We start from the raw sequence: 22,182 nt of genomic DNA, 5'->3' as shown, positions 1-22,182 counted from the left end.
TCCAAACAGTATGAGGGCCTCACGTGTCCATTGGCTTCGACTCGGACAGCACAATGGGATAAAACCTGTCAATGTCGGGGCGACGTAAAATAAATAGGAAAACAATACTAGGCCCTATTGAGTAAAAGGATGTTCCTGATAAGGAAATATTTTGTTTCAAAGTAAATGTGTTTTCACTTATCAACACCTGTTTTCATAAACAAGCATAATAAAGAGGATTGTATTGACAAAACAAAAATCTTCAATTCGCAAATGATCAGTTTAAAGTAAAACTGAAAATAATTTCAGAATATTTCAGAGTATTTTAGAATTGTCATAGAATTAACGATATTCGATGAACCAAGTAACTGAACCGGCATACGTAAATATTTGGGAACTGTATGGTTTTAGACATCTAAAAATCATTAGCACCATATTTCAAATGTATTGGTTTTATCCTTAGACATCCCTATCCAAGTACAAAGATAGATGGCTTGGTGGATCACCGGTTGTGTGTCCGATTCATAATTCCAAGTTCGCGGCTTTGATCTAGGCTGAGATAGTTTATTTTTGAAGGGCGCTCAAAAATCGTAGCACTCCATGTCATTGTTGTTGGCATATTAAAGATCACTACTGGTTCACTCAGTACCACCCGAAAAAATTAACTCAGACACAGAAATTCCGCTTTCGTTGCTGGAAAGCAACAAAATCAATATGTCAAAATTGGTAAGCTGGCTGCCTGGATGGTACCACTTCAGATGGTAGCTGAAACAACATGATTTGTTTTGGTTGTAGTTATTTTTGTTGTTGTTGTTGTTGTTGTTATTGCTCAAGGTTCACAGTCAAACAGAAAGTTCCAGAAGAGAAGAGAATAAACCAATCTCTTTTCTTTTTTGTATTAAAGGTAATTTTTCTATCATGTGGGTTATTTCTCTACAGCTGTACGTCCAAACTTGGCGCACCTCTTCATTCAGTTTCATAATTACAGGTCTCAAGTAATTGAACCGGCATAAATATTTAGGGACTGTATGGTTTTAGACATCTACAAATCATTAGAGTTATATGTTGTTGTGTGCTCCATAGAAGGACAGTCAACGGTCTTAGTGATGGCCATTCATATAAGTGATCCAACTCTGTGTTCTTAGTATTTGTGCCCAAAATATGACTTCCTTGGCAAAAATTGTAATATTATTTTTATTGTTACAGGTCTGACAACTGTTTCCGTTGCGTAGTCATCCACGAGAAACATACCAACGTGCTCCAGTACAAAGAGAGTGAGTAACTTACACATTGATTACAACCTAAGACTATCGTTATAAAGATATGGACAGCATTTTTAAAATTGCTGCTCTAAATAGTTATACACTTAATTTCACTGACCATTTCTCTCCGCTCAAGTGGAAACAAGTCACTTCGTTGTATTAAATAATGTAGCGAAGTGTATCATTTTTCATCATAATGTAACAAACATCACGCTCAAGAATCTGGAATATCTTTTCAAAAGTAGTTTACATTTTTACGTTTATGCAAACTTTCACAATCTCACAGGGAATAGAAGTTACCACTGAAAGTTTTCTGGAGCCGTCGATGAGAAAACTGACACTTCTTGCTTCCATGTGCACATTGTGATTTAGACCACCTTCGTAGAGTAACGGTTATCATAATTAGCTACAATCAATCAATCAATCAATCAATCAATCAATCAATCAATCAATCAATCACTAGTGATCTGCATTTAGGGCAGTCGTCCAGGTGGCAGATTCCCTATGTGTTGTTTTCCTAGCCTTTGCTTAAATGATTGCAAAGAAATTGGAAATTTATTGAACATCTCCTCTGGTAAGTTATTCCAATCCCTAACTCCCCTTTCTATAAACGAATATTTTCCCCAATTGTCCTCTTGAATTCCAACTTCCTGTTGTGATCTTTACTACTTTTCAAAATACCACTCAAACTTATTCGTCTACTTATGTCATTCCACACCATTTTCCCCCCACCCCCTGACAGCTCGGAACGTACCACCCAGTCGAGCAGCTCGTCTCCTTTCTCTCAAGTCTCCCCAGCCCAAACTTTGCAACATTTTTGTAACGCTACTCCTTTGTCGGAAATCACCCAGAACAAATCGAACTGCTTTTCTTTGGGTTTTTTTTTTCAGTTCTTGAATCCAGTAATCCTGGTGAGGGTCTCATACACTGGAACCATACTCTAGTTGGGGGTCTTATCAGAGACTTATACGCCCTCTCCTTTACATCCTTACTACAACCCCTAAATACCTTCATGACCATGTGCAGAGATCTGTACCCTTTACTTGCAATCCCATTTATGTGATTACCCCAATAAAGATATTTCCTTATATTAACATCTAGGTACTTACAATGATCCCCAAAAAGAACTTTTACCCCATCAACGCAGTAATTAAAACTGAGAGGACTTTTCCTATTTCTGAAACTCACAACCCGAGTTTGAACCCCGTTTATCATCATACCATTGCCTACTGTCCATCTCCCAACATTATCGAGGTCATTTTGCAGTTTCTCACAATCTTGTAATGTATTACTCTATACAGAAAACGTCATCCGCAAGATCTTTATCTCTAATTCCACTTCTATACTCATATATAATTTATATATATATATGAAAACATAAAGGTCCAATAATACTGCCTTGAGGAATTCTCCCCCTAATAACCCTAATAACTATAGGAACTCTCCATTGATTTGGTATAGCTCCTTCATGCAAACAATAATCAAATAATGACTTCAGATATAGTATTATATACCAACACGTTGTCTTTAGTTTAATACTTCTTTAGTATTAGTCACCTCCCGTGTCTGTTCTTGTAACCAACAATCTTTGCATAGTGCTAGGTGATTATTTCCGCCTTTTGAAGATACTCGCATACACACCCCGCTTGTTCATTAATGATTCCTGGCATGTTCTTCTTGGAACCTGTTTCTGTCTTAAAATACCTGTACATACCCTCTCATTTTTCAATAAAATTTGTATGACTGCCAATTAAGCTTGTCATCATGTTGTCCTTGGCTGACTCCTTTACTAGATTCAATTTCCCAGTAAGTTCCTTCAATTTCTTCTTACTTCCATAGCCATTTCTAACTCTATTTCTTTCCAAACTTCGCCTCCTTCTTAGTCTCTTTACTTCTCTGTTATAATGTAGTGAGTGGGTCTTTACCATTCGTTACCACCTTTAAAGGTACCAATCTGTCTTCACATTCCTCAACAATTGCTTTAAACCCATCCCGAACTCGGATTCGATTCTCGCACTGTCAGAAATGTAAGATTGATGGCGGGAGGTGGTATGTGTCTGAAAATCTGCGAACAGCTCTCATTGGTGTTGTGCCTGAAAAGAGTTAAACCACTTCGAACAACGAAGAGAACGAATTCGTTTTCCTTTAATGCGGTTTACATCCGCACGAACTCCAGGAGAGGCCTTTCAAGTAATCAGTGAGCAACGAGATTAAGAAAAGAAAACATTTCCATTGTGTTATTATTTAAATTGCAAATGTTTAGCATGTATGCCATAAATTATACAGTTTACAAAGTTTTCTATAAGGAAACTAAGGTTAGTTATTTTCATAGTTACAAAAGTGAACTGTTTCTAAACATGAACTATGAATGTCTTTGTTACACGTCTGAATATAGCTGAATTGTTTCTACAATTCATCATTTCCTGAAAGGCAGCTATTACATAAGAGTCCCTATATATCCAGACAGCAATGAGGTGATTTTCTTTAGAATTTAATTCAATTTACTTCAAGTCGAGCCGACACTGATAGGAGGCGGCGATGGTATGGGAAAGGGCTAGGAGTGGGAGGGAAGTGGCCGTGACCTTAATTAAGGTACAGTTCCAGTATTTGCCTGGTTTGAAAATGGGAAACCACGCGAAACCATCTTCAGGGCTGCCGAGAGTGCGGTTCAATTCCACTACCTTCCGAATGCAAGGTCACAGCTCCGCGACCCTAACCGCACGCCAAACTCGTCCGGTACCTAGTTTACTAATTTAACATCAGTGACACAGACTGCTTCATGTGAAATGGGATTCGAAACTTCACGGATCGTGCGCACCACAAAATCATATTATTATTATTATTATTATTATTATTATTACACGTCGTATGGCTTTTAGTGCCGGGATATCCCAGGACGGGTTCGGCTCGCCAGGTGCAGGTCTTTCTATTTGACGCTTGTAGGCGACCTGCGCGTCGTGATGAGGATGAAATGGTGATGAAGACAACACATACACCCAGCCCCCGTGCCATTGGCATTAACCAATTAAGGTTAAAATCCCCGACCTGGCCGGGGATCGAACCCGGGACCCTCTGAACCGAAGGCCAGTACGTTGACCGTTCAGCCAACGAGTCGGACATTATTATTATTATTATTATTATTATTATTATTATTATTATTATTATTATTATTATTATTATTATTATTATTGATCTCTCCGGTATGGTCGTGGTTGCGAACGACGTCGCATGTGTGGATTTGGCCCTATTTTAGGCCGGATGCCTTTCCTAACACCAACCCTATTGTGTGTTCCAGTGGTGGTTGGTAGTCTTGTACTTACATGAAGATGAATGTATTGGGACAAAGGTCAAGTTCACGGGTAGGAGGAAGTTAAAATCCGTGTCCCGGCCGGGAATCGAACCCGGGACCCTCTGAATCAAGGAGCCGGGCGGACACCAGCAAATCACGAACATGTAGATAAAATAAGCCGGCCCCGTGCCGTAAGGGTTGGCGGCGAGCCTGCGTCTTACCCGCAAGCCTCACTTTCCATTCCTGGCCAGTCCAGGATTTTTAGTTCTGGAGTGAGGGCTGGAACGGGTTCACTGAGCTTCGTCAGCCCAACTGAGGAACTATGTAATACAAGTGGGCGTGGTGCCGGTCAGGAAGGCTGAGGCTGTCACGTGATATGCAGCTCATCTGGCTGGGCACAATCGCCTTGACAGGTCAACGAAAGAAAACAAGCTTGCATCCTTTTCTTCGTTGGTGGTAATATCATGGTCATAGCCATGAGAACTCCAGTTTTTGCGTGGAATACGAACCACAAGGTCATCATTTTAAATTTCGGAACTCCCACAAGCATTGGTCGAGATACGAACCTCGATCGCATTGGTGAGAAGCTAATGATGATGCTATTCGTTTAACATGCTCCTGCAGGTAAAGTTATTTTTTATTTATTATTATTTAGTGTATGATGAATACAATATTATATACAATATGTACAACAACCATCTCAACTACATAAAAGTTCCATACCAAAGGTTGAGAGCCAGAAAAAGAGCTTCGCTTGAGACACAGTGTAAGTCCTCCATAGAGCCTCTATAAGCACGTAAAGGACACTCAAATGCAATGTGATGCACTGTCTGTTCCTCTTCTCCGCAGTCACATTGCGGTGATGTCTTTCATCCCCATTTGAAAAGAGTGGCCGTGAGCTTGCGTTCGAGAGATAGTGGGTTCGAATCCCGCTGTCGGCAGCCCTATAGATATTTTTTCTCTGGTTTCTCATTTTCACACCAGGCAAATGCTAGGACTGCACCTGAATTCATGCCATCATCACTTCCTTCCCAGTCCCACCCCTTTCCAGTCCCATCGTCGACCTCTCTGAGTCGGTGAGACGTAAACCAAATAGCAAAAATAAAATAGAAACAAGCTGCTCTTTCTGGATATTTAACGTCGTTTAACAGAGTCTATCCATCGAGAGTGGCCAATGGTACCACACGACAACGCTACTTCGGACCCTACTGATCTCTGAGTTTCTTTATTAACATCCCGCCTATACACCCAATTTAGCCTTCTGCGATTTTCAACTTTTTCCAAGAATGAAAGGACGTAATTGTGCATCACTAAATGAGGTAAGAGCAGCCTTCCAAGAGACAGTACGGAAGGTTGCAAAATATACCCTCCAACTGTGGTTCAAGAAGATTTGTGAACGCTGGCAAATGTTCATACCGGGAGAGTTGGCCGTGCGGTTAGGAGCACACAGCTGTGAGCTTGCATCCGGGAGATAGTGGGTTCGAATCCCACTGTCGGCAGCCCTGAAGATGGTTTTCCGTGGTTTCCCATTTTCACACCAGTGGTTGTTTATCGATGTTTCAGTAGCAGTAGTAACGCATGTTCGTTATGTCACAATATTAGTTCTTGTGATCATCTGATTTAGATAGACTGAACCTGCTCCACCTGTTACTGGTGACAGTAGAGTACATCCATGGTATATCCTGGCCGTTGTAACGGATGACTAAAAGAGTAACACCTAGGAGAGCTCTCAACTTGAAAGCGTGAGGGATTACTAACCGAGCCTGGCGTTGCTTCTGCTTTCTTGTGTCCTTGTGCCAGCCTCCTCCTATGATAGGTTTTGGCGTCGTGGCCAGTGTTTCATTGTCTTATGTAGTGAACTGTATTATGCAGTTTGTCTTTCACGTATCCTCAGTTATCGCCGACTTTATGGCTGGTTAGTTATAATTATGCCATATTACTGGTTTGTCGTCCCGCTAGCTACTTTTACGGATTCTGGAGACGCCGTGGTTCCAGAATCGTGTCCCGCCAGTGTTCCTTAACGATCTGGTGAATCTATCGACACAATGCTGGCGTATTTAAGAATCCTAAAATACCATCGGAGTAAACAGGGATTGAACCCGCCATCTTGAGCTTAGAAACCTAGTGCTCTATCATCTGAGCTACTAAACCTGGCACTTTTCTAAATGCAGAGTATGTTATACCCTAATATTCTGTATTTTATGCTGCGTTTTATGATCCTGATGTAAATTAAGCCGAATAAATAACGAATTCTGAGACTGCTATGTTATTTCGTCGCGGTTTCAAAAGAATTCGCTGTTTTGTTCTTGTTCTTTGTTTCTCGTGTGGAGTTGTAGACGGCTTCTAGCAACATAACAACCTGAAAAGCACCCTCTTGAGATCACTTACCTGGCTCTACGTCAATAAATGCACAATTCGCGATTATCTCGCAAATTAGAAGCATCCAAGTGGTCCCTGATATACACGTAGACATAATAAAAGGAGGCAATTAATATCGCTTTCCTTATTGGCTATTAATTAGGAACGCTCCTTCTTTCTTGTCAGTTCTCTTCTCTCGTTCGAACGCTCCCAGGCCGCCGCTAATTAGGCAGCTTCAGCTTCTGCTATTCCCCTTTTTCTCTCTGGCCGGAGCCAAGAAGACTACGACGGCCATTTTGGGCTTCATTTACGCCATCAAGAAAACAAATATCTCGGCGATCCTGCAGTGAGCCACTTCTAACATGCTTTGTTATGACAACAAAGTTGAAAACATTGTTAACGGGCTGTGCTGAATGTCTCAGTATTATGACTCTTATTCATATACCGGGAGATATTAAACCACGAACTACTAGTTGATTTGAGCCGATAATCTAGATGCTAGGCCCCTTTAAACAACAAACGTTAATTTACTTCGAATTGTTCGATGTGTTTCACACACTTGTACTATCTGCATGTCATGAGAAGTCGCGGCAGCTTGTAGGTATGGCACAAGTAACAGATACTACACTAAGCTACAAACATCAGTCGTGATAAACAGTGCGAGCTCTCTGAAAGAGAAGCGTGTTCATTATTAAAATGTTCGTTATGCAATACTTACACTGCCCGATTGAGGTGTTTGGGGGCCCTGGGCTATTTAAAAATGTGGGGCTCCTTACTCGTAACCAAGCCCTCCCATCCCCCCCAAGGCAGTGCTGGGGAAGATACCTGGGTCTTCGGAGGTGGCAGTCATTATTGCTACCACTACACCAACGAGATCGGCAATTTATTATTTACGACTTCGAGTATTCCATACAATGTGAATGAAGTTTAAAATACACATTAGGATACCCTTTCATTGCTCCTAAAACCATCTTCCTAATGCTCATGCTTTCTAATTCCGTAAAGACCTAATCTCTCTTCAAACAGCAGACTTAGATATTGCACTATTCGCTTACCTGTAGAAGATTCCAGTTCACCAGTAACAGTCTCTTCAGTCGTCGGTGCACTTGTAGAATTCCTGTCAAAATATGTTGATATTTTCGGCAACTTTTCGATTTCTTTCAAATGTTGTTCTTTTAATGTACTTTTGTTTTGGCACAACTAAGATATTTTCTATCCATTTTACAAGAACATTACAGTTGTAACTTACGAATGGTTTAATGATCAGAGGTGAACTGGAAGTTCTCTTCTTGATGCAAAGATATAGTATAGCATGCGCATTCCAGCGTGCTTCCCCTGTCCCCTCCCGCTCACTTCCTAGGCCTCTTACCCCTTCCCCTCTGCCCGTACTCGCAAGCTGCCAGATTTAAATTAAATTTTCGTCTAACCTTTACAATAATTACAGTGCGTAAGTAGCGAGGATTCGTGTCTCCGGACGGTAATGGATTCATTTTTTTTTTGCTAGGGGCTTTACGTCGCACCGACACAGATAGGTCTTATGGCGACGATGGGATAGGAAAGGCCTAGGAGTTGGAAGGAAGCGGCCGTGGCCTTAATTAAGGTACAGCCCCAGCATTTGCCTGGTGTGAAAATGGGAAACCACGGAAAACCATCTTCAGGGCTGCCGATAGTGGGATTCGAACCTACTATCTCCCGGATGTAATGGATTCCAGCAGTGATGAAATACTAACGCGGACAGCTGATAAGAAGGAAGGAAGAGTGCGTGTTCGATATTTTGCGAGCGTAAATATTCATATACATGCACGGAGGTGGAGCAGCAGGCCTTTTTATACAATTTTAGGTTCGGCCAAGGGCCGGGGCCCCTTGGCACGCGGCGCCCGGGGCTGCAGCCCTTTAGCCCCCACCCTTAATCCGGCCCTGAGTACTTACAGTAAATGTGTATCTAAAACAGAATTGCACTACCAATTTGAAACTTCACAGCAGTACCTTAGTTCACAAGAATCGCCGCGGACAGAACCGACGTTTCTTGTCAGGCCTTGAGACTTGAGATTGGCGCATACGCAGCAGCAGCAGCCATGCTTACCCTCCACACCCCTTACCCCGCATGCACCCGACTTCTCGCCATACGACCATAGTAGTGCCTGTTACTTGTCACTCTGGTAGGTGTATTCGTGGTGTAATATGCACATCTATGCTAAGTGTGTGATCAGAAGGGCAAGTAATGGCTAGGATGGTTGAGCGGCAGGAAAATCAGCAATCTACGCTTTGCTGGCGATTGTGGCCTTATTGCAAGTTAAGAATTGCCTATTGCCAGTACGCTGACCATTCAGCCAACGAGTCGGGGTCTACCAGTGAGAATGTGAAAAACATCGAATTATTGGTAACTGATCGACGAGGTTAAGCTCATCTTAAAGCATAGTTGAAGGAGGTAGTCAGTGAGTTTGTGTACCTAGGTTCAGCCATCAGTGACGCGGAAAACTGCGAAAAGGAGATACAAGATATAGTGTTCTAGATGGAGCAATCCGCGATTTGGAGAGAGGAGTGTTCATCCAGTCATACATCCATGAATACATTTAAATCAGGCAATTAATTCATTCATTCATACAGTCATTCAGTTAATTCATAATGTATATTGTAAGCTAAGGATAACACGGTTCGGATTCGTGACACAAATAAATACTTGCACTAACACAAATTAATAGCGGTATGATACATGTCCTAGACTATATAACAATGTTAACGTTTGGTATAAAAGTAAAAAGTAAGAATAGAAACTACAATTTATAGATCGGGTGTAAATGGTGAATAGATGTAATTGTAATATTTTAAACAATAGATAAATTAATGTCCAATAACGGACCAACTATATTGGTATTATCAAGATAATTTGGATTGCAATTCATGATTACTCTCCCCCTAGTTCCTGGCGATGCGGAGTATTCTAGTCTAGTCTATTTTATTCTATTCTAACCCACTAAAAGCTGCAAAAACTGGTCCCGTTCGAGAACTACGAAGATAGGTCTGGTTGAAACTCTGGTGTCTTCCGTCTCCTTGTACGGCTCTGAGATCTGGACTGTCAAGGCTAAAAACAAGAGTCGAATTAATTCCTTCGAGATGTGATGTTGGCTGAAGATGCTACGAATACCATGGATGGAGAGATAAGCAAATACGTCCGTCATAGAGGAATTAAACATCACTAAACGGCTGTATTCACGAGTGAGTGAAAGCTTCCTCCAGTTCCTTGGGCACGTTTTGAGGAGAAAAGATCAACACTGGGAAAAGACTCTTCTGACAGACAAATTGAAAGGTAGAAAACCTCAAGGAAAAACATCCAAGTAGATGGTTCGATCAAACAAATAAGTTCACCGGTTTACCTCTACACTTTATACCATAAGGAGCTGAAGACTTATCTTCGTGGCGACTTCTCGTCAGGGATGCAATATTAAGGGAGCAAATAAATGAGGCTACTATGCTCAGCAACGAGAAGAACGACTGGTGAGATGGTGATTATGATTATGATGATGATGATGATGATGATGTTTCCTGTTTTCACACCAGGCAAATGCTGGGGCTGTACCTCAATTAAGGCCATGGACACTACCTTCACACTCCTAGGCTATCTGTATCGGTGTGACGTAAAATAAATTGTAAATAATAATAAGAAGATACATATCTTTCCTTCATCGTAGTGAGAATTGAATTTCCATATGTAGACTTGCGGGAACATACTTTTATCATGTTGAGAGCTCAATTCTAGTGTTATTGCCTTACCGCAAGAAGCCAAAACATCTTAGGTTTGGGGGAGAATGAAGGATGAGTCTCTTAAATACCTCAATTACCACTGAACAGAGCTTGTTGAATTATCAGTAAGGCGAGGGTTACCTTCTTATCTTCCTCCCATAACGTTACAATTCGCCCCTCTACTAACGTGAAATAATGCTGAAACTCACACATCTTACGTTTGACTGCAGATCTGAAGTTCTTCGAAAACCAATATCCGAATCTGAAGACTGATACATAACGTCGTAATTGTACTATATCTTCTCTCTGGTATATCTGACACATTTCCTTCTTTAATCACTCCCTTAACAAACTTTCTCTCACAGGGTGAAAAAGTATAACGTAGGCATGATACTGTATAGGCTTTCGGGCTTATGCCGTGTCAAGAAAATAAGGTGAAATTCTTTACGCTTCGCAGAGAACTGTGCTCTGCGTCCTCAGAAGAAAATCTCGACTGTCCACAAGAAACGCTTCTTAATGAATTTTTGAAATGTAGATGTTATAATAGAAGTAGAAATGGTAAGTTCATTCGTCACCAGATGGCTCTTCGGACGTGGCACAGCGCTAGCGTTTGAAGCGGAAGCTGACCGAACCATCAGAATTCCTGAATATAACGGTTGCTGGACTTGTACCATAATGGACGCCACTAAAGATATTACCTTTAATCACCCAGCTGTACAACGCTCGATGTACGAGTACTATGATTGACATGCTTGAAAATCTCAATTTACACTTAAAATAATAATTTTCTGGCGAACCATCACAGTTGGGGACAAAATCCATGTCAATATTTTGAAGGGAAATTTTAAATCCTACACGTAAGCCCACGCTCATCTTTATAAGACTATGTGGAGGGATGCATTGAATGTTTCTGTTAGTAGTGTGGTGTGTTGTATGTACAGTACGGTAGATGAATAATAATAATAATAATAATAATAATAATAATAATAATAATAATAATAATAATAATAATAATCGTATGGCCTCAGCAGGTATTTTTATTCAACGCCATCTGGCTGTCTGCTCGTCAATGTCGACGTTCCGTTTTACTCTAAGCCTACTAGATGGCAGAGTAGACCAAATCTTTCTTGGGTGTCCGCGGTTGAGTTTTAATGAATTTTGTCTGGTGAACACCAAATGTGTCACCAGAGATCTTTTAAATTCCGATATCGTAGTGTCGAATGGACTTTCTCCACCCTTCAGAAATCCAACAACCTGTGCACAGTTTGAATCCGCGATCTTGGTATCCGGAGGCCGATAGCCTACCACTGATCCTCAGAAGGAGCTAATGTACATGAAGAGGAGTATATTAAGACGAAAACAAGTACCTAGTTCCCGAGCCAGTGGAATTAACCATATGCAGTTAAAATCATTAGGCCGACCGGGAATCGAACCCAAGGTCTCTGATCAGAATACCAACACCCGGACCATTCAGCCAAGGAGCCGGACAAGCTCCTGAACTACATTTTCCCAAATATTCCAGATCATCAGGTGGTTCACATTTCAAGTTAACATACAGTAAGATTGGTTCTTACTTCTTGAATAAATGAGCCCCCCTTGAATAAAGAGCAACATGACCCTGGCGTGTTATTATTCATTACGTGTGTAGCCGAGAGATTGACACCCCTGCCATTTGTGCTAATGACTAACTGGTGTGTATGTATGTAAGTAGAGAGGTCTGATTCTCATGGGACTGGGATCTTCCTTATCCCCAATTCTTCCCCTCCCCTTCTCCGCCCCTCTCCATTATTCAATCGCTCTGCTCTCGGGGTAATTAGCGCGTCACGTGCATAATTAACCATTCCTCGGAACAAGTAGCTAACCCCGGACGAGACGAGTTCCTTCCGTAACACATCCCTACGTCCTGCCTTCGTTGGAAACCGCACCATGCTTTCTTCATTGCCTCAAGCTTCCTTATTTATTAAAATGTGTCGAACAATTACATCTTGTCACAGAATTTTCCTGACATTCGCTCTATGATATTGTTTTCATATTACCTTTCATTTTGGTTTATATTTCTGTATAAGAAATCGTTCACTTTGGTTTACTTTTCTTCACGGGACGTGAAAGCCTAGTGTATAGGCACTGTCTTCTCACCACGGCATCCATAGTTCGAATTCCGTATGCATGTGTGATTTTTGAACTGATAAGTCAAATCGCTCTGTCCGACTCGTTGGCTGAATGGTCAGCGTACTGGCCTTCGGTTCAGAGGGTCCAGGGTTCGATTCGAGGTCGGGTCGGAGATTACTCCACTTCTCTTCAAACTCTACACTGCAGATCTTCCACCTACTGCTTGCAGGAAAGTTCATATATGCTAATGACATAGCCCTGACACTTCAGTCCACCGACTTTGAGACTGCAGAAACAATTATTCTTACTCAAGATCTCCTAACAATGGACAGCCACCTACTTTAACACTTGGCGATTGAAACGCGACACCAAGAAAACAGAGGTCAGCGCCTTTCATCTGGATAAAAGGAGGGCCGGCTCGTAATAGCCACACGAAATTATAAATTATTATATTTCATATCAGAGTTTTTTCTTAAATATTTTCAGCGAACTTAATTAATTAATAAATTAATCGAACATTTCCCTTGATAATGTATTCCAAACCCTTACTCCTCGTCCTATAAATGAATATTTGTCTCAAATTGTCCTCTTGAATGGCATCTTTATCATATTATGATCATTCCTACATTTAAAGACTCCACTCAAGCTTATTTTTCCACTTATGTAATTCCACACCAACTCACCACTGACAGCTCGAAACATACCACACAGTCGATCATCTCGTCTCCTTACTCCAAAGTCTTCCCACCCAAAATTTTGCAACATTTTAGTAACACTACTCCTGTTTTTAAGCTACTCTTTTGTAGGAAATGACCCTGAGCAAATCGTGCTGCTTTCCTTTGAATTCTTCCAGTTCTCGTATCAAGTAGTCCTGGTGACGGTCCCATACACTGGAGCTGTACTCTAACTGCGGTCTTACCAGAGACTTACACACCCTGCACTTTACATCCTTACTACAACCCCTAAATACTCTCATAACCACGTGAAGAGATCTGAAACCTTTCTTAGTTACCTCGTTGATATGATTACCCCAATGAAGATCATTCCTTATATTAACACCTAGGTACTTACGGTGTTCCCTATGAGGTACTATCACACCATCAACACAATAATTAAAACTGAGAGGACTTTTTCTCTTGGTAAAACTTACAACTTGACTTTTCATCCCATTTACCTTCATACCACTGTCTGCTGTTCATCTTTTAAGTCCCCCTGCAGTTGCTCACAATCCTTCAAGTCATTTACTACTCTGTACAGTAAAACATCATCCGCAAATGTCCTTATCTGTGATTCCAGATCTTTATTCATATCATGTATATATATAAGAAAACATAAAGGTATTTAAACGTAAAGGTATTTAATTTACTGTCTGGCTTAAAAGGAGTTGTAGTGCCAGAATTGTGCTCTGAAGAGCCGCTCTTGAATATCAGTATTCTATACCAGGATACAATCCCACAACTTGGAATGCAAAGGGATGACACGTAAGAAATTCGACTACACAACAAGCCAGAATGGGAATCAACGTACACTCTAGAGATAGGAAGTTCATATTCACAGTACATGTTCATGTATGTTCTGCAGAAACGATTAGCATTTCAGTCACCTAGGTCCTGCATGTGTCCTGTTGCCTAGTATGCACTGGGTCCTCCGTGGACACGGATAATTTGTTCCATGCGTTATGGCATAGACGCGTATAAGGCGCGAATGGCGTCCTGGGTTATAGCCATACATGCTGCATTCATCGGGCTCCACAGTTCATCTTCGGTGGTTGGCACTGGGTCACAGCGCCGCACCCGTCCCTTCACCATATCCCACAAATTTTCGATTGGCGACAAGTGCGGTGATCGGGAGGCCAGGACAATAGTCTGACATCCTGTAACAACAAGAAGGCACGTGTTCGTGCAGCAACATGTGGTCGCGCATTGTCCTGCTGAAATATGGCGTCTGGGGTGTCGTGCAGAAAGGGTATGGCTACGGGTCGCAGGATGTCGTTCACGTAGGTCAAACTAGTCTCAGTGCCCTGGACACTCACCAACTATGATTCGTGGTTGTACCCAATAGCACCCTACACCATAAGGCCTTGGGCCGGCGCTGTATGTCTTGTGCGAATGCAGTCAATGTGATGCCTCTCTCCCTGTCTGCGGCGAACCAAAATGCGGCCATTATTTTCAAACAAACAGAACCTGAATTCATCCGTAAACACTATCTGCTGCCATTCCTGTCCTCAGTGACGTCGTTCCATACACCATTGCAGTCTAGCATGTTCATGTATATTAGTCAAAGGTAAGCGGAGAAGTGGACTACGCGCTGGTAACCCAGACCGTAATAAACGGCGACGGACTGTCACTCCGGATAGTGTACGATGTGTTACACTGTTCCACTGTTGCGCCAGAGCCGAGAAGGGCGCAAACCTGTTCTGCAATGTCGTACAGATGAGGTATCGATCTTCACGAGGGGTGGTCAGGGGGTTGTATCTTGATTGAGAACAATCCAAATTGCGAACAAGACAAAAGCCGTCCAGATTCCGAACAACTAAATATACCCTGTCCAGATTGCGGACAAGAGATTAGTGTTGACGTGAGATACATAAAACAGATGCACTTTCAAAACAGTCTCATATATAATTTTTGTTCTAGTAGTATTAGTAGGGGTAGCGTGCCTGCCTCTTACCCGGAGGCCCCGGGTTCGATTCCTGGCCAGGTCAGGGATGTATACCTGAACCTGAGGAGTGGTTCGAGGTCCAGCCAGCCTACGTGATTAGAATTGAGGAGCTATCTAACGGTGAGATAGCGGCCCTGGTCTCGAAAGCCAAGAATAACGGCCAAGAGGATACGTCGTGCTGACCACACGACACCTCGCAATCTGCAGGCCTTCCAGCTGAGCAGCGGTCGCTTCGTACGCCAAGGCCCTTCAAGGGCTGTAGTGCCATGGGGGGGGGGGGTATTAACATTAACTGGTACATTGGGATGTTTTAGATAACCTAAACAAATTTTTAAAATATTTTTCTTATTGCAAATGTTTAATAATTTAGTTTGAGGTAATCTTACCATTTAGAATATTATCATTTTTATTGTATAACATAACTACAGGGGTAGCTGTTTATGGCGGATTAGTGAGAGTTGTATTATTAATTTATTATTATTATTATTATTATTATTATTATTATTATTATTATTATTATTATTATTATTGCCAGTGTCTTTACGTCGCACCGACACTGATAGGTCTTATGGCGACGATGGGATAGGAAAGACCTAGGAGTTGGAAGGAAGCGACCGTGGCCTTAATTAAGGTACAGTCCCAGCATTTGCCTGGTGTGAAAATGGGAAACCACAGAAAACCATCTTCAGGGCTGCCGACAGTGGAATTCGAACCCACTATCTTCCGGATGCAACCTCACAGCCGCGCGATCCGAACCGCACGGCCAACTCGCCCGGTATTATTATTATTCCAATGAAAGAAGTGAGTGGTTGCATCGACAAGGCATTAGCCTTTAGAATATCGATTATTATCATTATTATTATTATTATTATTATTATTTTCATAATAATACATAAGAAGTGAAATAGTCACTTTATTTGGAAACAAGTGTTTTTTCTTACATGCTTACAAGCTTTTAACTGGCCGCAATCTCGACTCATTAATGTGTGTCAAACCCAAATCATCCCTTTCAAGTACCCACTTGTTCGCGATCTGGACTCATTAACGTGTGTCAAACCCAAATCATCCCTTTCAAGTACCCACTTGTTCGCGATCTGGACTCATTAACGTGTGTCAAACCCAAATCATCCCTTTCAAGTACCCACTTGTTCGCGATCTGGACTGTTCGCAATCTGGACAACACCGTTCAGGGTGCTGCGACCAGACCCATCACGTCGTGTTCTATGGCCTTCTGTGAACCATTCTGTATACACCCGTTGCACTGCCGATACACTTCGTCCCACAGGAGCAGCAATTTCCAGGATGGATGCATCACGTTCTCTCATGCCAATAATACGCCCTCTTTCAAGCTCACTCATTTGACGGCACGGTTCTCGCGTACGTCTGCGAAGCATCGTGCAAGTCTGCTCAAGTCTCATCGATCCATTACCTTCGGTTTATAGCGACAACGAGAGTCGCAGGCACATTTTTTTCCAGTCGGTGGTGGTCCGCCGAGATATCTATGAGGACCTTGAACCTTGAACCTGAGGACCGACATGGATCAAATGCTAACCATTTCTTCAGACCACAATAATGCACATGTCTTCGAATACGAAATTTCAATCTCTAGACTTTCAAGGTGTTCTGGTTTTTATGAACATGAGTGTATTTTTTTGCTATTTGTTTTACGTCGCACCCACTCAGATAGGTCTTATGGCGACGAAGGGATAGTAAAGGACTAGGAGTGGGAAGGAAGCGGTCGTGGCCTTAATTAAGGTACAGCCCCGGAATTTGCCTGGTGTGAAAATGGGAAACCACAGAAAACCATTTTCAGGGCTGGCGACAGTGGGGTTCGAACCCACTATCTCCCGGATGCGAGCTAACAGCCGCGCGCCCCTAACCACATGACCAACTCGGCCGGTCATGAGTGTATCTGAAGCTATCATAGTCAGTGTAGTCGTTATATTCAAGACTGGCTGTTGTGTACCCGACCCTGAGGGTTGGGTTTTCTAATTGCAGTAGCAATATCATCTAGTGGAAATGAGCAACAGCAAAAGAGACAAACAACTCCTAAATATGCTACGGCGAGGTGCGAGGGATGAGATATGCGCAGTGTACCCTTCACGTGATATCGCTGGCCCGAGAGGGAAGTCGCTGAGCTCTTTCTCGCTCCTCTGCACGAAAGCTGGTGTTATCAGGGTTTAAAATGTGCATTCTTAGCTCCTACTAAACATATAGAAATAAAACAAAATGCATGGATTTTCTGGATGTGTCTTCTTAAATACTGGCAAGTTTCATTGCGTTTGTACAATTTAAACGGAAAGACAGACAGAGCATCTTGAAAACCGTGAACCCCCTCAAAACAGTGACAGCAAAGAATTTACGGACAGACACTGGATTCTTATTAGTAACGCTGTTTAGCTCTTGAATCAGTGACTTGCTATTTGCTTTATGTCGCACCGACAGAGATATGTCTTATGGCGACGATAGGATAGGGCAGGGCTAGGAATAGGTAGGAAGCGGCCGTGGCTTTAATTAAGGTACAGCCCCAGCATTTGCCTAGTGTGAAAACGGGAAACCACGGAAAACTATCTTCAGGGGTGTGCCGACAGTGGGGTTCGAACCCACAATCTCCCGAATGCAAGCTCACACCTTTGTGCCTCTAACCGCATGACCAACTCGCTTGGTGAATCAGTGACCTAACCAGTATAAGCTTTCAGGAAATTCAACCAAGCACAACTACCTACGGCTCAATTTTATCGTTTTCGTTCCATCACTTTCACTTTATCTCACCTACTTGCACTCAGTGTAATGTACATTCATAATTAATTAGAACAGCGCACTGAAATATCTTTAGAGCTTCTTTGGCGTTAACAGCAGTTGGTTTCAAATATACATTTGACACAGTGCACATGATCAATAGGCCGCAATTGTGTTATTCTGATGAAGCCGACAGATCACATACTGGCCGGCTGTGGCCGGAAGAGCTTGAATGCTTAAATAAAGCAGTTTACGTATTTCCGTACTGAAAGTTATTTCTCTGAACAAGATACTGCTAGATCACAGTATAACTAAATCAAGTGCCTGTGTATTTGATCTGTTTTATAGTTACGCGCTATTATTATTTTATTATTCTTTCTTTCTTAATCGGTTTACCCTCCAGAGTTGGTTTTTCCCTCGGACTCAGCGAGGGATCCCACCTCTACCGCCTCAAGGGCAGTGTCCTGGAGCGTGAGACATTGGGTCGGGGATACAACTGGAGAGAATGACCAGTACCTCGCCCAGGCGGCCCCACCTGCTATGCTGAACAGGGGCCTTGGTGGGGGATGGAAAGATTGGAAAGGATAGGCAAGGAAGAGGGAAGGGAGTGGCCGTGGCCGTGGCCTGAAGTTAGGTACCATTCCTGCATTTCCCTGGGGGAGAAGTGGGAAACCATGGAAAACCACTTCGAGGATGGCTGAGATGGGAATCGAACCCCCCTCTACTCAGTTGACCTCCCGAAGCTGAGTGGACCCCGTTCCAGCCCTCGTACCACATTCCAAAATTTCGTGGCAGAGCCGGGAATCGAACCCGGCCCTCCGAGGGATGGCAGGTAATCACACTAACCACTACACTAAAGAGACGATGATGATTATTATTGTTACAAATAAAACATTGTCTGGTTTATTTGTCTAATTTATTTCAGGATGACCCAATAAATGTGCACACACACACACACACACACACACACACACACACACACACACACACACACACAAAATAATCAACCATGAATCGCCACACACACTAATTGCTGTCTATTTACAAATCTCTCTTCTGTGCATACACCAGGAAGTCCCGGCTGGTTGGAATTAACTGAGGACGACTATAATCCTTACTTTCACTTCTCGAAGTCCAGTCACCTTATACAACAGCTGTGTGTAGACCGCCGGATTTGAACACAGTGCTACTGGCTACACAACACCCAATGACTATTCCTTGGTTCGACTCCAGAGACAGACCAGTAACTCACACAGTCACTCACGACGATCCTCAGTCCACAGAAATACACTAACACACAGTACTCTCCGGTAGTACACAATCTTCCGCTCCGCACGCTATCTTCAGTCCGGCCACTCTCTGGACACTCCTCGTTCAGACCTCGATGGGACACTAGCCCTCAGCACAGCCACCGAAGCCCAACACACTGAGTCTCACACTGAGTCCACCACGGAATCTAACACTGACTCCGAGTCCAGCACCAACACTGAACGTCCGCGGCTAGCCTCTCCTTTCATAGAGTGGGCGATGTGCTCCATAATATTCGCGATGTGGCCAGAGACGGAATTTTGTCGTTGATCTCCAAGAAATTCACAGATAAGCATGCCGACGAAAACAATACACGGAAATGCCAGTCATGCCCTTCAGGCCGGTTGGAAGCTTCCCGGTCTGTTGACTCACTTGTTCCATCCAAGAAGGACCGAAAGGAGCTACCACAGGGCTGGCGTGTAACATTATCGTTATTACTATATTATTATTAGTTCATTTTGTAGTTATTCGTTAAATATTCCAATAAATACAACTCCAGCTCCAGATTATCTTAAGATAAACTTTGGAACTCTCATTATATTAGTACAGATAAAATATTCGATCGCTTTCTTCAGTGATTGAGGCACTAATATTGAACCACAATTAATTTTCATACGACCTAAATTTTCAAATCAAAATTTAGGCCGTCCGGACGTTTACTCACTTCGAGCTGGGTCCATCAATTGTCTTCAATATTTTTCTCCGCATTCTTATCATTCCTTTCCTTATTATCCTTCCAATTTAAAATTTTATTTTTACCTAACAATTTCACCCAAAACAATGCCTCACAATCCCGGCACGGGAACCACAAAAACGCCATTAGTACCTCATTCCTTGGACCGCAACATTCTGAGCGGATAGTTAACTGCGAAGCAGGCTTGCCATTGGCTCGTGTTGCTACGTTAGCACAGCTAGCTGTAATCCAGCAGCGTCATGTCGACTGAAATTGTCATGGGCTTCTTAATTAAAAGAATAAACAGTGCACACGTTAATGAATACAAATTATTAAGAGCAGGCAACAAGCATGCGCAGAGAGTGTACGTGCCACGATGTCGCGATGGGACATTTGCTAGACCGGTACAAAAGAAGAAAGAAATAGAAAGAACTGTAAAACTAAATGAGTACAAGTATCGCGGCAATTTGTTTTAAGAGATAGTCGCAGAGTTGTCGCTATCGTAAGCTGGAGAAGAACCTACTTGAACTACAAATTAAACAAAACGTAGAGAGAGAGTTTCGTTTTGGAGGAAGTTTTCCACTTCTTTCAATCTAGTTTTCCATTAAGAACATGCATGTGGTATAGTGATAGATGGCTGATTTGATCTACAAAAATATAGGGTGCTTCACTAGTACTTGTCACCACTTATAAATCTCACTTCTGAAGACAGTTTTTTGTTGTTGTTGTTTTTCTTTTTGCGGTTAGTACATGGATTCATTTGATGTAGCTGTCCATGTGATCCTATCCTCTGCTATGGTAACCGTTTCATTTCTACGTAACTATGCATCCTACACGTACTCTAATCTGTTCGTCATTCTCATTCCTTGATTTACCCGTACCATTCTTATCCCCAGAATGTTTCTTAAAAGCTTACTAACAAGTCCTTAGTGTTTGGAGACGAGTCCTTTAAGTTCATCTCTTCTTCTCGTCAAATTTCACCAAATCGTTTTTCTCTCAACAATTCGATTCAGTACCCCTTCATTTGTTATCTAACCACCTTTATCATGCTTCTGTAATACCACATTTTAAAAACTTTATTCCTTCTTGCTGAGCTTGTTTCTGTCCATGTTTCACTTCCATACTCCGTTCTCCACTCAAAAGTAGTTTATGCATATCTACACTGAATGGCCAAAAGTCATGGGAAGACAATGAATGTGATGTTAATAACAAGTTGCACCCCCGCAAGCCCACAAAATGGCAGCAATGCGGCGAGGCATCGGCTCTGCAAAGTGTTGGAATCATTCTGGAGGAATCTGGAGCCACACATCTTGCACTGCTACCACAATAATTGGTCTTGTGTAGTTGGTGGAGGGGGGGGGGGGAGCATCGATAGCATCCCATAAACGCTCGATAGGATTAAGATCGGGGATCTGGAGGGCCAATCCATCGTCGTAACTTCACTGGAGCGCTTCTCCAACCACCTGCGTGCCACCACAGAGCGGTGACATGGCGTATTGTCCTGTTGAAGCATGGCATCTCCATCAGGGTACTCTAGGGCCAGAAAGGGATGCAGATGGTTTGAAAGAATGTCCACATAACGTGCACCTGTCAGTGCTCCATGCACGTGGACAATGGGGCCTAATTGGGACCTTGAGAGGCCGCCTGGACCATAACTGAGCTACCTCCCGCCCGGACACAACCTTGTTGACACGCAGGATCCATAGCTTCATGGGGCATACGCCACACTCTCACGCGCCCAGGAGGTCGATACAACTGGAACCAGGATTCATCGGACCATACCACACGCCGCCACTGTTCCATGCTTCATTGCCGATGTTCGCGGGCCCATGTACATCGTTGAGCTCTGTGTCGAGGTGTCAGCAAAGGAGCACGAGTTGGTCGTCGGCTGGTGAAACCTATGTGGTTCAGTTGCCTCCTTACAGTCCTGGTAGAAATGGGTTCCTGGATCCCAACATTACTCTGGGCGGTGATCTGACTCACAGTAGCCCGTCCAGCCCTCAGTATGGTTCTGCGGAGGCGACGTGATGTCCGTTCGTTAAACACCTGTGGTCTTCCCGTCC

The 22,182-nt window shown here is 42.8% G+C and overlaps 1 protein-coding gene across 1 annotated transcript in view; it reads left to right on the top strand.

The window, feature by feature from the left end:
* Positions 1-897: 897 nt before the first annotated feature.
* LOC136858443 (uncharacterized) overlaps positions 898-22,182 on the top strand; it is a 290,965-nt gene continuing 269,680 nt past the window's right edge. The window contains exons 1-2 of the mRNA XM_067137991.2: positions 898-920; positions 1,186-1,253. Coding sequence (XP_066994092.2) covers positions 898-920; positions 1,186-1,253 — 91 coding nt within the window. The remainder of the gene's footprint in view (positions 921-1,185; positions 1,254-22,182) is intronic.

The sequence above is a fragment of the Anabrus simplex genome, chromosome 1 (assembly GCF_040414725.1).
Source record: "Anabrus simplex isolate iqAnaSimp1 chromosome 1, ASM4041472v1, whole genome shotgun sequence".
Lineage (NCBI taxonomy): Eukaryota > Metazoa > Arthropoda > Insecta > Orthoptera > Tettigoniidae > Anabrus > Anabrus simplex.
The sequence above is the reverse complement of the archived record's forward strand: the minus strand, read 5'-3'. Positions and strand labels throughout refer to the sequence as shown.